The 17,146-nt window shown below is 41.6% G+C and overlaps 1 protein-coding gene across 2 annotated transcripts in view; it reads left to right on the plus strand.

The window, feature by feature from the left end:
- The window catches only part of NARS1 (asparaginyl-tRNA synthetase 1), a 23,364-nt gene extending 6,804 nt beyond the window's left edge, over positions 1 to 16,560 (plus strand). For both annotated transcript variants that reach the window (XM_017890460.1, XM_017890459.1), the window contains exons 5-14: positions 1,788 to 1,866; positions 4,070 to 4,140; positions 6,348 to 6,434; positions 9,053 to 9,274; positions 9,386 to 9,585; positions 9,965 to 10,100; positions 11,091 to 11,204; positions 14,098 to 14,229; positions 14,555 to 14,686; positions 15,451 to 16,560. In XM_017890460.1, the coding sequence (XP_017745949.1) occupies positions 1,788 to 1,866; positions 4,070 to 4,140; positions 6,348 to 6,434; positions 9,053 to 9,274; positions 9,386 to 9,585; positions 9,965 to 10,100; positions 11,091 to 11,204; positions 14,098 to 14,229; positions 14,555 to 14,686; positions 15,451 to 15,582 (1,305 nt within the window). In that variant the 3' untranslated portion in view covers positions 15,583 to 16,560. The remainder of the gene's footprint in view (positions 1 to 1,787; positions 1,867 to 4,069; positions 4,141 to 6,347; positions 6,435 to 9,052; positions 9,275 to 9,385; positions 9,586 to 9,964; positions 10,101 to 11,090; positions 11,205 to 14,097; positions 14,230 to 14,554; positions 14,687 to 15,450) is intronic.
- The last annotated feature ends 586 nt before the right edge of the window (positions 16,561 to 17,146 follow it).

The following is a 17,146-nucleotide window of genomic DNA, read 5'->3' on the forward strand; positions in this document are numbered from 1 at the left end:
CCCAGGCTGGAGTGCAGTGGCCGGCTCTCAGCTCACTGCAAGCTCCGCCTCCCGGGTTCACGCCATTCTCCTGTCTCAGCCTCCCGAGTAGCTGGGACTACAGGCGCCCGCCTCGTCGCCCGGCTAGTTTTTTGTATTTTTTAGTAGAGACGGGGTTTCACCGTATTAGCCAGGATGGTCTCGATCTCCTGACCTCATGATCCGCCCGTCTCGGCCTCCCAAAGTGCTGGGATTACAAGCTTGAGCCACCGCGCCCGGCCTATTTTTTATTTCTTAATTTTAAATTTTAATTTATTTATTTTGAGACGGAATCTCGGTCTGTTGCTCAGGCTGGAATACAGTGGTGCAGTTTCTGCTCACTGCAACCTCTGCCTCCTGGGCTCAAGCGAGCCTCCCAAGTAGCGGGGACCACAGGCATACACCACCACACCTGGCTAACTTTTCTTTCTTTTTAATTTTTGTAGAAACAGTCTCCCATATTGCCCAGGCTGGTTTCAAACTCCTGGGCTCAAGGGATCCTCTCACCTCAGCTTCCCAAAGTGCTGGGAATTCAGGCGTGAGCCACCATGCCTGGCCTACTTCCTTTCAGAAGGGACATAGAGAAATAATGTTTTAGAGTTATGAGGCTAGTTCTTTAGGGGTTCATTTTATTACACAGTTGAGAAAATGCATGTTGAATGAATTCTGTCCCAACTGAATGCCAGCAGATAGGGGACCCAGGCCTGATTGCGCTTCATGATGTTGGTCAAGTGATTTAACCCTCTCTAGTAGTCAGTTTGCTTATAAAATGAAGAGGTTGAAATCCATGATTTTCATGTTTATTTAAATGGAATAAAAGTTTGTGAACTGTGAAATTAGGTTCACTGTTCTTCCTTCTGTTCTTTCTGGATCCCAAATAGATTGCTGGACTATGAATGAAAATGGTTTGATTTCTAGTAGTTCTTATTTTATTATTTGTTTATTTATGAGACAGAGTTTCGCTGTTGTCACCTGGGCTGGAGTGCAGTGGGGAGATGTCAGCTCATTGCAACCTCCAACTCCCAGATTCAAGTGATCGTCCTGTCTCAGACTCCCAAATAGCTGGGATTACAGGTGCCCGCCACCATGCCTGACTAATTTTTATATTTTTAGTAGAGATGGGGTTTCACCATGTTGGCCAGACTGGTCTCAAACTCCTGACGTCAGGTGATCTGCCCACCTCAGCCTCCCAAAGTGCTGGGATTACAGGCTTGAGCCACCACGCCCAGCCAGATTTCCAGTAGTTCTTACTGCTGATGAATTTTTGTATTATTTCCTTATTGATGGAACTGGGGTTTTTTGGCTACGTTCACCAACCCGTTCCTCTACTCATCTCCTTTCTCCTTCATCCCCCAAATAAAAGAGCCTTTTTAGATACCAGGTTCTGGAAGGTATTGAAGAACTGTGGGGTCACGGAAAAGGCTGTGTGTGGACTGGGATTGTTGCTATTGTGGGACGCAAGTGCTCCACTTATGACAAATGAATTCATTTATTAATTAATTTCATCTAGCAATATCTGAAATGCTTCTGGGTGTTTCTCATTACCAGTTTTACCCTAAGAAAGAAGACTTGAGTTTTTTTTTTGTTTGTTTTAAACCACTCCAATACAGTGAAATGAGTTTGGTTCTGGCCTGCAGTAGAGGGTCTGTCTCCGGTTTTGAACCATTTGTGATTTTTAACACTTTACTACCGTCTGTCTAATATTAGTGAAAAAGTTGGTGTGTATAAATGACATTATTGAACAAATGTTACTTATTTCAATTTGACAGGTGAAGATTAGTGCATTAGAAGGATATAGAGGCCAAAGAGTAAAGGTGTTTGGCTGGGTCCACAGGCTGCGTAGGCAAGGTAAATGGCAAAGCTTTTCCTTCTTTCTAATTTTTAAATATCCCTGGCCTTAGATGAAGAAAAACAAAGATATGCAGGGGGTTTTTTCTCCCTTTTTTTTGAGACAGAGTCTCACTTTGTTGCCCAGGCTGGAGTACAGTTGTGCTATCTTGGCTCACTGCAACGTCCGCCTCTCAGATTCAAGCAATTCTCCTGCCTCAGCCTCCTGAGTAGCTGAGATTACAGGTACCTGCCACCACACCTGGCTGATTTTTGTAATTTTAGTAGAGACAGTGTTTCACCATGTTGGCCAGTCTGGTCTGGAACTCCTGGCCTCATGTGATCCACCGTCTTGGCCTCCCAAAGTGCTGAGATTACAGGTATGAGCCATTACGCCCGGCCCTTCTTTTTTTTTTTTTTTGGTATACTGGCTAGAACTCCCCCCAGCCATCCTGCTGCCTCAGCCTGAGCAGCTGGGATTACAGGCACATAGCACCTCACCTGGCTTTAAAGGATAGAGTGATTTATATCTTAAATTTGTTCTTGTTTAAAATGACTATTGAAAATATAAAAATTTTTAAATGCTATTTTAACAGTTAAACAGTTAAACACTGTAGCATCACTCAGTGATGAAGACGTGTCCAGTAAATATTTGTCAAGTATTTGTCAAATTGGGAGGATCGCTTGAGCCCAGGAGGCAGAGGTTGCAGTGAGCAGAAACTGCACCACTGCACTCCAGCCTGAGCAAGAGAGCGAGAAAGGAGATGAGTAGAGGAAGGGGCTGGTGAATGTAGCCAAAAAACACCAGCTCCATCACTAAGGAAATAATAGAAAAATTCATCAGCAATAAGAACTACTGGAAATCTGGCTGGGCGTGGTGACTCAAGCCTATAATCCCAGCACTTTGGGAGGCTGAGGTGGGCAGATCACCTGAGGTCAGGAGTTTGAGACCAGTTTTAATTACTTAGGGAAAACCAAGGGGTGTGACATATAGGAAGTTTACATCTGAGTCATATGGCCAAAACTTGGCCATAGTTTTGACTCTTAAAAACAGTGTATTTGCATTCTCCCTTGGTTCTGACATTTTGTTTCCTCTTTCTCTTTTTGTTATATATTTTATAATATATAAACATTATTGTTTTACTATTTATTATAAGGGTTTAGCAAATCTTTCATTAAAAAGTGGGATGGGCCAGGTGCGGTGACTCATACCTGTAATTCCACTACTTTGGGAGGCCAAGGTGGGTGGATCGCCTGAGGTCAGGAGCTCAAGACCAGCCTGGTCAACATGGTGAAACCTTGTCTCTACTAAAAATACAAAAATTAGCCGGGTGTGGTTGTGGGCACCTGTAATCCCAGCTACTCGAGAGGCTGAGGCAGGAGAAGCACTTGAACCTGGGAGGCGGAAGTTGCAGTGAGCCGAGATCATGCCATTGTACTCCAGCCTGGGCAACAAAAGCGAAACTCCATCTGAAAAAAAAAGCGGCAAGGAGGGGACAAAAAATACAAATAAATGTTTTAAGTGGATTTCAGTAATGAACCTTTGGGACATAAATAAGAAAAAGTGATTTTGTTCAAGAACATTTATGCATCACCCACTGAGTGCACAGTACTACACCAGACATTGCAGGGGATTCAAAGGTGGATAAGGCGTAATGCCTTAACTCATGTTGCCTTCTGTCTTGCTTTCACCTGGTTGTGTGTATCTTGGGGATCATGTAGGATTTGAAAGTCCAATACATTGAAAATAAAATATTTTACAGATACTGAGTAGTGGTATGACCAGTGGGTACTTCATGGTCAGGGAGCCATGTGGGAGGTCTGAACTTCAGTGTTTAACCTTGGAGTTTCCTTTGGATACGATTAAGTCATGGCTGGGTGCAATGGCTCACACCTGTAATCTCAGCACTTTGGGAGCCTGAGGTAGGAGGACTGCTTGAGTCCAGGAGCTTGAGACCAGTCTGGGCAACACAGTGAGACCCCTATCACTACGAAATAATTAGCCAGGTGTGGTGGCATGTGCCTGTAGTCCCAGCTATCTAGGAGGGTAAGGTGAGAGGTTTGCTGGAGCCCAGGAGGCTGCTGTGAGCTGTGATTGTGCCACTGCACTCTAGCCTGAGTGACCAAGTGAGACCCTATCTTTAAAATTATATATATATATATATATATATAAAATTTGGTGCCTTGAGAACAGTCTGCCTAAATTATTATTTCTCATTTTTAGGAAAGAATTTAATGTTTCTGGTGTTGCGAGATGGTACGGGTTATCTTCAGTGTGTCTTGGCGGATGAGTTGGTAAATATTTTCTCTTACTTTTGCCTGAAAATTAGATGTTTTCAGTAGATTCCTTTATTGTTCTGGGAATTCTAGAATCTGTATACATTTATTTAAAATTTTTATTTTGTTGACAATGAATGTCAATAAAATATCACATTGTATACTATAAACATGCAATTTTTATTTCTTTATTATACCTTAATAAGGCTAGGGGAAGAAAACTTTTGTGGAAAATTTCCAGCACAATAAAATATAGAACCATATAAAAAATCCTCAAATGCCCATCACCCAGCTTCTGTAACTACCAGTATATGGCTAATCCTGGTAAGATATTGCCTCCCAGACATCATATCATTTAAATACACATGCTTATGCATCTCTAAGAAAAATAATGTGCCTGGGCATGGTGGCTCACACCTGTAATCTCAACACTTTGGGAGGCTGAAGTGGGCAGATTGCTTGAGCCCAGGAATTTGAGACCAGCCTGGCAACATGGTGAAATCCTGTCTCTACAAAAGATACAAAAATTAGTCAGGTATGGTGGTGCATATCTGTAGTCTCAGCTACTCAGGAGGCTGAGGTGGGAGGATGGCTTGAGCCAGGGAGGCAGAGGTTGCAGTGAGCCAAGATAATGCCACCACCCTCCAGCCTAGGCAACAGAGTGAAACCTTGTCTTAAAAAAAAAAAAAGAAAGAAGGAAAGATAATATAGTCACCTACTATTATCACACCCTCCACCAAATTAATACAACTCCTAAATATGATCTAATATCCAGATTCTTACCAGTTCATACTGCCTTTTTATAGTTGGTTGATTTGAATGAGGATTCTAACAAGATTAACATGCTGCATTTAGTAATATGACTTTGAAATTTTCTTTGTAACTCTGCTGCTCCCTTTGCATGCTCTTTTCTTTTGCCCCTCACCCACCCATTAATATAGATTTCTTGGGAAAACCCTGGTGGATTGTCCTGTGGAAATTCTCACATTCTGGATTTGGTTGGTTGCATCCTTGTGGTGGTCTTTAGCATATTCTTCTAGTCTTTGTATTTTTTATAAATTGGAGGTTGGAGGTTAAGTCTGATTAGGTTCAGTTTTTTGGCACAACTACTTCTTGGGCAAAGCTACGTTCTTTTAGTTGCATCACGTCAAGAGGCACGTAAGGTGTGGTTGTCTTTTTTTTTTTTTTATTTGAGACAGATTCTTGCTCTGTCACCCATGCTGGAGTGCAGTGGCATGATCTCAGCTTAGTGCAACCTCTGCCTCACAGATTGAAGTGATTCTCTTGCCTCAGCTTCCCGAGTAGCTGGGACTACAGGCATATGCCACCACACCCAGCTATTTTTTTTTGTTTTTAGTAGAGACAGGTTTTCGCCATATAGGCCATGCTGGTCTTGAACTACTGACCTCAGGTGATCTACCCGCCTCAGCCTCCCAAAGTGCTGTGATTACAGGCGTGAGCCACTATGCCTGGCCGGTTGTCTTTTTTATGACTAGTGGGTTCAGGTGTTGGCAGCCTGACTTCTTCTTTTTAGAGTTCCCCATCAATTTTTTCCTAATGACTTCAGTAAGAAGTGATTATAGTGTAGATGGGCTCTGTATGGTTTTTGTTTGTTTGTGTGTTGTTTTGAGACACAGGGTTTCTCAAAAAGAGTACAGTGGCGTCATCATAGCTCATTGCAGCCTCGACTTCCCAGGCCCAAGCAATTCTCCCATCTCAGCCTCCCGAGTAGTTAGGACTGTAGGCAAGAACCACCACACCCAGCTAATTTTTATTTATCTCTCACTTTGTTGTCCAGGCTGGTTTTGAACTCCTGGGCTCCAGTGAGCCTCCCACCTCAGCCTCCCAAAGTGTTGGGATTACAGGCATGAGTCACTGTGCCCAACCTGTATGTTACTTTAATAGTCTAGATTTTTATAAATAAATAAATAAACTGTCCAGATATTTTTAAGTGATGTGGATCAGTGTTGTTTATTCATATGTATGTAAAGTGTGTATGTACATGTATATGTTTATATTTACATGTATATGTGTATATATAGATAAACCTCTGTCTTCCACAAAAATAGCTATATTTTAATATTAATAATATGTGGCCATCTCACTCTTTATTTTACTAGTATTTGATCAGATAACTTGTTTGTCAATAATCCCTTTGATTTTCTATATGGTAGAATTTTTAAATCAATGTAAATAACTAAAGTTGAGCTTTGATCTTTTTATAGTGTCAGTGCTACAATGGAGTACTGTTGTCCACGGAGAGCAGTGTTGCAGTGTATGGAATGCTAAATCTTACCCCAAAGGGCAAGCAGGTGAGTGGATTGAGTTTCGCACTGGGTGAATGAATAGTTTGTTTATTGGTTTGTTTTCCAGTGTCTTGGGTTGTACATTTGGCATATGTATTAGGGTTCTTCCGAGGGACAGAGCTGGTAGGATAGATGTATATATGAAAGGGAGTTTTTAAGGAGAATTCGCTCAGAAGATCACAAGATGAAGTCCCACGATAGGCCATCTGCAAGCTGTGGAGCAAGGAAGCCAGTAGTGGCTGAGTCCAAGTTCAAAAGTCTCAAAAGTAGGGAAGCGGACAGGGCAGCCTTCAGTCTGTGGCCGAAGGCCCAAGAGCCCCTGGCAGAGTACTAGTGTAAGTCCAAGAGTCCACAAGCTGGAGAACTTGGAGTCTGATGTTCGATGACAGGAAGCATCCAGCATGGAAGAAAGATGAAGGCCAGAAGACCTAGCAGGTCTACACTTCCACCTTCTTCCTCCTGCTCTTTCTAGTGAGGCTGGTAGCCAACTGGGTGAGGCCCACCCACACTGTGGGTGGGTCTGCCTCTCCCAGACCACTGACTTAAATGTTCATCTTCTCTGGCAACACCCAGATACACCCAGAAAATACTTTGTATCCTTCATTCCAATCAAGTTGACACTTAATATTAACCATCACAGCATATAAATACAATAAATGTGAAGTACATGTCATATTCCGTATGCCTTTTTCAGTGAAATATGTACATTATACAACTCGTGATAAAAAGAATACAATGATTTCCAGCCTTACAGAGTTCCTGAATCATCCTCATGGGCTGTAGATATATGAATTACTTTTCAGCCAGATGGAAATAAAAACTTAACAACCCACCTAAAAATTTTCAGAGAATTTCTTAATAAAATTTGAGAGCCTGTTTTTTTTGTTTTTTTGTTTTTTTTTTTTTTGAGACAGAGTTTCGCTGTTGTTGCCCAGGCTGGAGTGCAATGGCACGATCTCCACTCACTGCAACCTCTGCCTCCTGGGTTCAAGCGATTCTTCTGCCTCAGCTTCCCAAGTAGCTAGGATTACAGGCATGCACCCCCATGTCTGGCTAATTTTGTATTTTTAGTAGACACAGGATTTCTCCATTTGGTCAGGCTGGTCTCGAACTCCCAACCTCAGATGATCCACCCACCTCAGCCTCCCAAAGTGCTGGGATTACAGGTGTGAGCCGCCGCATCTGGCCAAATAAAGTGGTTTTTATGGCACCAGGATAATTATATGTTCCATATATGTGGCTTTTAAAATGAATTGCTTTCTAATGAAATTATTAGGGAGAATTTGAATTTTTACTATATATATGTTTCAAAGATAAATAGCTTTTAATAAAACCTTTGCATTTTAGAAGTTAATATGTGCAAGTACGTTAACTTAAAGTAGGTGAGTAAGGCTGGGCGTGGTGGCCCATGCCTGTAATCCTAGCACTTTGGGAGGTTGAGGAGGTGAATTGCCTGAGCTCAGGGGTTTGAGACCAGCCTGGGCAACTTGGCGAAACCCTGTCTCAACTAAAAATACAAAAAATTAGCCAGGTGTGGTGGTGTGCGCCTGGAAACCTCAGCTACTCGGGAGGCTAAGGCATGAGAATTGCTTGAACCCAGGAGGCAGAGGTTGCAGTGAGCTGAGATTGTGCCACTGCACTCCAGCCTGAACAAGAGTGAGACTCCATCTCAAAAAATAAATAAATAAATAAAAATAAAGTAGATGAGTAGAAGTTGGAAAAATATATCAGCATGTTAACAGTAGTTAGTAGGGACTCCAGGTTGTGGGATTACAATTTATTTTGTAGTTTGTGCATTTGTTTTCTTTTCTTTTTTTTTTTTTTTGAGATGGAGTCTCGCTCTGTCGCTCAGGCTAGAGTGCAGTGGCGCAGTCTTGGCTCACTGCAACCTCCACCTCCCGGGTTCAAGCAATTCTCCTGCCTCAGCCTCTTGAGTAGCTGGGACTACAGGTGTGCACCACCATGCCTGGCTAGTTTTTTGTATTTTTAGTAGAGATGGGATTTCACCATGTTGGCCAGGGTGGTCTTGATTTCCTGACCTCGTGATCCGCCCACCTCGACCTCCCGAAGTACTGGGATTACAGGTGTGAGCCACCATTCCCAGCCACAAATATCTTTTAAAAATAGAAATGCACAGGCCGGATGTGGTGGCTCACACCTGTAATCCCAGCACTTTGGGAGGCCGAGGCGAGCAGATCACAAGGTCAGGAGATTGAGACCAGTTTTGCCAACACGGTGAAACCCCGTCTCTACTAAATATGCAAAAGTTAGCCAGGTGTGGTGGTGGGCGCCTGTAATCCCAGCTGCTCAGGAGGCTGAGGCAGGAGAATCACTTGAACCCGGGAGGCGGAGGTTGCTGTGAGCTAAGATTGTGCCACTGCACTGCAACCTGGGCGACAGAGTGAGACTCCATCTCAAAAAAAAGATATTTGTGTGTATGTGAGTGTGTATCCAGAAAGAATATTCATAAAAATATCAATATAAAACTAAAATAAGGCTGAGAATTATGAGGTTCTTAAAAATCTCCGCTTACCAAAACTTTGACATAAATTAAAATCCTCAATACTGTTAATTTTTTATTTCCTTTTCCTTCTTTCTCTGGACCCCACTTTTTAAAAATGCAGGCTCCAGGTGGCCATGAGCTGAGTTGTGACTTCTGGGAGCTAATTGGGTTGGCCCCTGCTGGAGGAGCTGACAACCTGATCAATGAGGAGTCTGATGTTGACGTCCAGCTCAACAACAGACACATGATGATCCGAGGAGAAAACATGTCCAAAATCCTAAAAGCGCGATCCATGGTCACCAGGTGCTTTAGAGATCACTTCTTTGATAGGGGGTACTGTGAAGTAAGTATGTGTTCGTCAGCTTTTGCAAACAATACATTTTTTGCCATTTTGAAACTTGAATAGTGGTGCTCACGATAGACATTGATTTACTCCTTCTTTGCATTTGAACAGGTTACTCCTCCATCATTAGTGCAAACACAAGTAGAAGGTGGTGCCACACTCTTCAAGCTTGACTATTTTGGAGAAGAGGCATTTTTGACTCAATCCTCTCAGTTGTACTTGGAGACCTGCCTCCCAGCCCTGGGAGATGTTTTTTGTATTGCGCAGTCATACCGGGCAGAGCAGTCCAGAACACGAAGGCACCTGGCTGAGTATGAAATTGTCTTTTGTTTTATTTCTTTTAGTTCGTATCTTTAGAGAAGAAATCTTAGTGTAGGTAAATTATGTCTGTTTAAAAAAACAAACAACTGATATATTAAGTGGTTAACGGAAGAACATATGACAAAGTTTTGCCACCTTAGATCATAGCTAAGGTCTCTTTTTTCACTTTGACTTGATCTTTTATATATGAAGGAACAAACAGGAAATTGCTACTCAGTGGAGAAGAGGGGAGTCCACAGCTCATTTGCAAAGCTGGGAATTGGTAGCATTGTTGGAATTTTATGGACAACTTCCCGATGTTAAAAGCCTTGCTGGAGGAAAAAACAGTGCAGGAGAAAAGCAGTGCTGAACTAGTGTCTTGTTCTTCAGGTACACTCACGTGGAAGCCGAGTGTCCTTTCCTGACCTTTGACGACCTCCTGAACCGGTTGGAGGACTTGATTTGTGATGTGGTAGATCGAATATTGAAGTCACCTGCAGGGAGCATAGTGTATGAGCTCAACCCGGTAGGTGCAGTGTTTATGGAAAGAAAAAGTCACAGTCGGCCGGGCGCGGTGGCTCAAGCCTGTAATCCCAGCACTTTGGGAGGCCGAGACGGGCGGATCACGAGGTCAGGAGTTCGAGACTATCCTGGCTAACACGGTGAAACCCCGTCTCTACTAAAAAATACAAAAGCTAGCCGGGCGAGGTGGCTGGCGCCTGTAGTCCCAGCTACTCGGGAGGCTGAGGCAGGAGAATGGCGTGAACCCGGGAGGCAGAGCTTGCAGTGAGCTGAGATCCGGCCACTGCAGTCCAGCCGGGCGACAGAGCGAGACTCCGTCTCAAAAAAAAAAAAAAAAAAAAAAAGAAAAGTCACAGTCCTTTTTTGGAAGACAATGAAGTCGTCATCCTCAGTTTTTGTAGATTTGATGGCTTAGTGAGCTGAAATAAGTGACTAATTATTTTGAAGACTAGAATTTGATGTTAGTCATTGTCAATAATTTTATAATGTTTTCAGTTATGTAAGAAGAGACTCGTTTTGTATTTTAGGAATGTCTACATAGTTTTCTAGTCTGACGTTTTGTGTGTGTGTGTGTGTGTGTATGTATTTTTTTTTTTTTTGAGACAGAGTCTCGCTCTGTCACCCAGGCTGGAGTACAGTGGCATGATCTCTGCTCACTGCATCCTCTGCCTCCCAGGTTCAAGCAATTCTCCTGCCTCAGCCTCCTGAGTAGGTGGGATTACAGGAACCTACCACTACCCCCAGCTAATTTTTGTATTTTTAGTAGAGATGGGGTTTTACCATGTTGGCCAGGCTGGTCCCAAACTCCTGACCTCAAGTGATCTGCCCACCTCAGCTTCCCAAAATGCTGGGATTACAGGCATGAGCCACCACCCCTAACTGAAGTAATATTTTATAATAATAATATTTTATAATAATAGTTTTTTAATGGAAATTTTAGTGTTAATGTTTACATTTATATATATACACATTATATTTTTCCTTTCTTCTATAGAACTTTCAGCCCCCCAAACGGCCTTTCAAACGGATGAACTATTCAGATGCTATCATTTGGCTAAAAGAACATGATATAAAGAAAGAAGATGGAACTTTCTATGAATTTGGAGAAGTATGTATTCCTTTCTCTCATTGTTTCCAAGGTGGGATTGGGCTCCAGTTCTCTTCTTCTGGTTAATGAACTAGTAATGTGGGTGGCATCTGCCTGTCCTCAAATAAATGGTAACAGCAGAACCTGCTTCATGGGGTTGCCTGCAGATTCACTGAGTTAACAGAGTCAGCCTTAGGACAGTGCCTGTTCTGTAGCGTCCAGTAAGTGTGAGTGAATTTCTTTTTTTTTGTTTTTTTTGTTTGTTTGTTTTGAGACAGAGTCTCACTTTGTTGCCCAGGCTAGAATGCAGTGGCATGATCTCGGCTCACTGCAGCCTCTGCCTCCTGGATTCAAGCGATTCTCCTGCCTCAGCCTCCTGAGTAGCTGGGACTACAGGCGCGCACCACCATGCCCAGCTAATTTTATTATTTTTAGTAGAGACAGGGTTTCACCATATTGGCCAGTATGGTCTCGATTTCTTGACCTCGTGATCCGCCCGCCTCAGCCTCCCAAAGTGCTGGGATTATAGGCGTGAGCCACTGCTCCTGGCCAAGTGTGAGTTTCTAAGATGCCTTCACGTCTCCTGCTTTGCCTCTTCCCTCTTCCTTCATTGTTCTTCCTTGGCCACAGCTTATAAACTCTCCTTATTCTCTAGGCTGGCAGGAGTGCTTTAGAAGGTTGTGAAGCCTTTGAAATCACATGCAAAATGATGGTATATAGATACATATATATTTTTTTTTTCTGGAGAATGTATCTTGTGCTTTTAAAAGAGGTTCATCCCCTCCCCAAAACAGTGACTTAAAGCTCCTTAATGTGGAAGGTGAGAAAGAAGATAGCCATTGGTTAAAAATGCAAAACCAAGAGAAAAGGTCTTGGAAAAGGTAGCCTAGTGCCCCAGATAAACTTAGCATTTTGGTTTTGCCTGAGAACCACTCTCCCAGCATGCACTCGGGTTGCAAATTTTCTTTCTTTGGGACAGCGTCTCCATCTGTCGTCCAGGCTGGAATGCATCGGTGCGATCATAGCTGGCTACAACCTTGAACTCCAGAGTTCAAGTGATCCTCCTACATCAGCCTCCAAAAGTGCTGGGATTACAGATATGAGCCACCATGCCCAGCTAATTTTTTATTTGTAGAGATGGCATCTTCCTATGTTGGCCTAGGCTGGTCTCAAACTCCTTGGCTCAAGCAGTCCTCCTACCCCGGCCTCCCAAAGTGTTGGGATGACGGGCGTGAGCCACCGCATCTGGTTCAAGTTTTCAACACTATGCTAGGCCCTCTTTCCTATGCATTTAACCATTACTTATGTAATATTTGCACATCTAATTGTTTTAGAGTTGAAATGTGTGTAGCTGCTACTAACTACTTTTGGGTTTTAGAAGGAATTAATAGAAACAATATACTAGGTCTATGTAAAGCACTCTTACTGTTTCTGTGAATTCAGTTTTTTTCTTTTTTAAAGAGATGGAAGTATTGCTTTGTTGACTGGACTGGTCTCAAACTCCCGGCCTCAAGCAATCCTCTCACCTCAGCCACCTGAGTGTTGAGATTATAGCGTTGAGATTATAGACATGAGCCACACTGTATAGTGTTGATATTATAGGTGTGAGCCACACTGTGCCCAGCCTGTGAATTCAGTTTATAATGTATAATGACAAAATTTTGTATTACTTAGTAAAATAGTGTAGTTGAGTGGAAGGAACACAAGCTGTGGAGTCAGAAGCCCCCGCAGGTGGGCTTAGCTCCCACCTCTTTTGTGCTGTGTAACTGAAGACCAGTGACCCCCTCTCAGGTTCCTTATCTCTACCTTGGAAGTAACATCCATTTTGCAAGATTGTGGGGACTATAGGAGCAAAATGCCTAGCCAGGACAATGGCAGGGGGAGCCTGTCAGCATTTACTATACATTGCTATTCCACACACATGAGGACACTAGAGTAGATACATGGCCCTCAGGCTTTTGGGGGTATGAAATAAGACCTGTTTTCCACTAACTAAATCTTATGCAGAACCCCGCTGTGTAAAGCAGATGCAAGCTGAGAGACTAGAGCTCTCCTGCTCATCTCCTGTTGCCTCTTGGCGTCTCCAAGGATGCAAGGGCTCCAGGGCCTGGAGCTTGAAAACAGGTGTGCTGGGTGATTGCTACCTGCTACCTCCATTTCACTTCTTCATTAAACAAATCTATGAGTCTTCTCCAGTTCTCTCAATCCGTTTTTACTGGGACAAGACTTTTCAGTTTTAACTTATGTGTTAACTTTATGTGTGGTACAGAAGGATGTTTTGAGAGAGAAAGTAATGAGCTTGAGTCATCATCTAACATTGTTTGGCCAACTATTCCAGGTGTGCTTACACTTACCAGTTTGACATTGGTTATTTGTCTTATGATTGTGCCTTTCTGTCATTGAAGGCATAACTGATTGATTACAACAGGAAAGAAGGGCAGATAACAGAGTTTAAAGATTAGTGCCATTAGTAATATACTCTGTGTGTAGATCAATGATGTTCTAGAGCATTCATGATTACCATATGCCTTATGGGACTAAGTGGACCTCATTTGCTTCAGAGCTAGACAAAACGGGCCACTGAGAAAAATACTGAGCTGTGTCTAGTCACAGCTTGAGGCTGGCTTTTGTTTTTGTTTTTTTGATTTTCCTTCGTCAAGCAGCATAGTGCTTGAGATATGCTGTAAAGGGAGACAGATCTTTTACACTTCATTAAATAACTGAGTTTTAAGAATATGTTTATTTCTTTTTGAAAGAAATTATTCTTTACACAAATGTGTATGGGTTAAGGGTAGGTGTGTCTCCTCTACTCTGTTGAATTGATAGGAGGAAGGACTGGTACAGGGTGAAGGAGCTGCTTCTGTCTTGTTGCAATCTAAGTTGTAAATGTTAATGAAGTCTTGTTTAACCTCAGGATATCCCAGAAGCTCCTGAGAGACTGATGACAGACACCATTAATGAACCAATCTTGCTGTGTCGATTTCCTGTGGAGATCAAGTCCTTCTACATGCAGCGATGTCCTGAGGATTCCTGTCTTACTGAATCTGTCAGTTTCTGTTTCAAAGAGTATTCATAATTTTGCTTTTTAAGGGGGTGGGGACTGTCATCTGGAATCAGATACAGCTCATGACAAATATGTCATTCTCTATCTAGAATGACAATATTTAAAGACGTTGGGTTTTTCCCCCTCCCCTGATTGAGGTTGACGTGCTTGGTTAAATTAGAGAAATGTAAATATTTGAATATTACGTAATCATAGTGCCTCCTTTAGCCCTTGGAGCTTAATCGTAATTTTCATTTGAACTCTAGAGCAGTCCTGTGTCTGATCGCTTGAGAGTAATTGTGTATCTTCTTTTCACTTATATTTAAAGGTCGACGTGTTGATGCCCAATGTTGGTGAGATTGTGGGAGGCTCAATGCGTACCTGCGATGCTGAAGAAATAATGGCAGGTTATAAAAGGGAAGGGATTGACCCTGCTCCCTATTACTGGTATACAGATCAGGTAAAACCAATTTTTTAAGCACTCAAAATTTTTTTCACTGTAATCATTCTGTATATATTGACATTTTTAAAAGGGGAGAATTCAGGGTAGTACTTTGGTATTTGAATGAGCTGTATGTGTTCAGCTTCCAGGTTATAATAATGTGGTGTGTAAATATTGCCAGCTTTGTCTTGGCCAAGTTATGTGTTGATTTCATTGGAAAACCTGTTTAACGGCTGGCTTGTTGATTGCAACTGAGTTTTAAAAAATTGATCCTACCAGTATCTAGTACCCTTCTTCATTTTCCTCTCATAAAGAGAGATTATTTTAAAAGTTTTTAAGAATTTCTTCTTTCCAGGGTGGTACTTATTCCCTGGTTGATTTTTCATACCAAATTATTTCATTACACATGGTTCATGAAGGCATAGAGATTAAGTGCTGGGATTACAGGCACAAGCCACTGAATCTGGCCGTAGTTGAATTCTTAACCACAGTGAGCTAACTCCTTTCATGGTGGAAAATCTTAACTACCTTAGATGAAATTTTTAGCTAAGTATTTACTCCTCTTTCTTTTCTTTTCTTTTCTTTTTTCTTTTCTTTTCTTTTCTTTTCTTTTCTTTTCTTTCTCTTCTCTTCTCTTTCTTTCCTTTCTTTTCTTTCTTTTCTTTCTTTCTTTCTTTCTTTCTTTCTTTCTTTCTTTCTTTCTTTCTTTCTTTCTTTCTTTTCTTTCTTTTCTTTCTTTTCTTTCTTTTCTTTCTTTTCTTTCTTTTCTTTCTTTCTTTCAGAGAAAATATGGCACGTGTCCACATGGAGGATATGGCTTGGGCTTGGAACGATTCTTAACATGGATTCTGAATAGGTATCACATCCGAGACGTGTGCTTATACCCTCGATTTGTCCAGCGCTGCACGCCATAACCAATTTCTCCAGAAGTGTGGAGGAGAGGTTGTGAAAGGAACAGGCTCTTTAAAAAAGAAAACAAAAAGCCGGAATCTTCCTTTTTTTGTTTCATTGGGGTTTTCTCTTTCTGTGTTTCTTTCTACTACTGTTAAAAAGTACCTCAAATCACCTGAACATCGAGTTAAGGTTATCATCTTAAGAAAAAATATCTATTATGAAGTTTGGGGGAAATACCTGGCATGAAACTGTAGTTAGGGATACATTCCAGCATTTTATTCACTTTATTCAAGTTATTCATTTTGTTCAAGTTATATGTATATATAATTCAACAATTTTAGATTATGGTGTAAGATATTCCAGTAACTTAATCTATCTGTGCTTTTAAGTGTACCCGGAATTCTTTGATTTATTTTATTGCATTAATGAGTTAAAGCAAAATCTTGGGGAAGAAATTGGCAATATGGTGTAAAAATCTGCTCCTATTAGAACACAGTATAATTCAGCAGTAGGCACTAGAATCAAATGACAGTCTTTTGTATCAGTTATTAAACTTTTCTAAGTCTACATAGCTGCTTATAATTCTGAGGCATACAAATTGATATGGAAGAATTTGTAAAAACAGAATTGCCTTAAAGGATTTGAAGTAAGAGCATAATTTTGGGGAGAGTTCTTTAGTGATTCACAGTATCCCTCTTAGCATTAGTTTAAGGTAAAGAGGCAGACTGATGTTCCCTCTTTCCTGGTAATTCCTGAGTAATTAAAAATAAATAAGTTCCAAAAGAATTTGTAGCTGGAATCTTAATAACAATTGTCAGTGGCTGTTTGAGTTGCCCCCACCATGTCCTTAGATATAGTCTGTGCTACCTTATTAACTCACAGCAGGCTTACTGAATGGCTTCATTTCAGATTTAGTTGATTTCTCCACCAAATGCATGTCATGTATTCTCAATAGGCCGTATTCCCAGCAGTCAATAAATGAACACCTGTAAAAACTCTTTGCTGACTTAATTTTCTTAAAGCTAAACATCTCTGTCACATTAGTTCATGCTTTTGCAATTATTTTATCTTTTTTATGATGTATATATGTGAAATTAAGTACTACTACTAAATTTAGGTATTGCTAACATTACATGGTAATGAGAAGGAATGATATTTTAAAATTAGATATGTGGGTCATGGTTACATCTTTTTTGTAATCATTTTTGTGTTACTTTTGGAGACATTAGATTTTATCCTGTTTTGCAATTAAGTGAAATGACAGGTCAAAATGAAGCATTTAGGCCGGGCGTGGTGGCTCACACCTGTAATCCCACCACTTTGGGAGACCAAGGTGGGTGCATTACCTGAGGTCAGGAGTTCAAGACCAGCCTGGGCAACATGGTAAAACCCCATCTCTACAAAAATTCAAAACTTAGCCAGGCATGATGGTGGGTGCCTGTAATCCCAGTTACCCAGGAGACTAAGGTGGGCGAATCGCTTGAACTCGAGAGGCAGAGCTTGCAGAGAGCCAAGATCGCACCGTTGCACTCCAGCCTGGGCGACAGAGCAAGACTCTGTCTTAAAAAAAAAAAAAAAAAAAAA

The sequence above is a fragment of the Rhinopithecus bieti genome, unplaced genomic scaffold (assembly GCF_001698545.2).
Source record: "Rhinopithecus bieti isolate Rb0 unplaced genomic scaffold, ASM169854v2 scaffold_17861, whole genome shotgun sequence".
Lineage (NCBI taxonomy): Eukaryota > Metazoa > Chordata > Mammalia > Primates > Cercopithecidae > Rhinopithecus > Rhinopithecus bieti.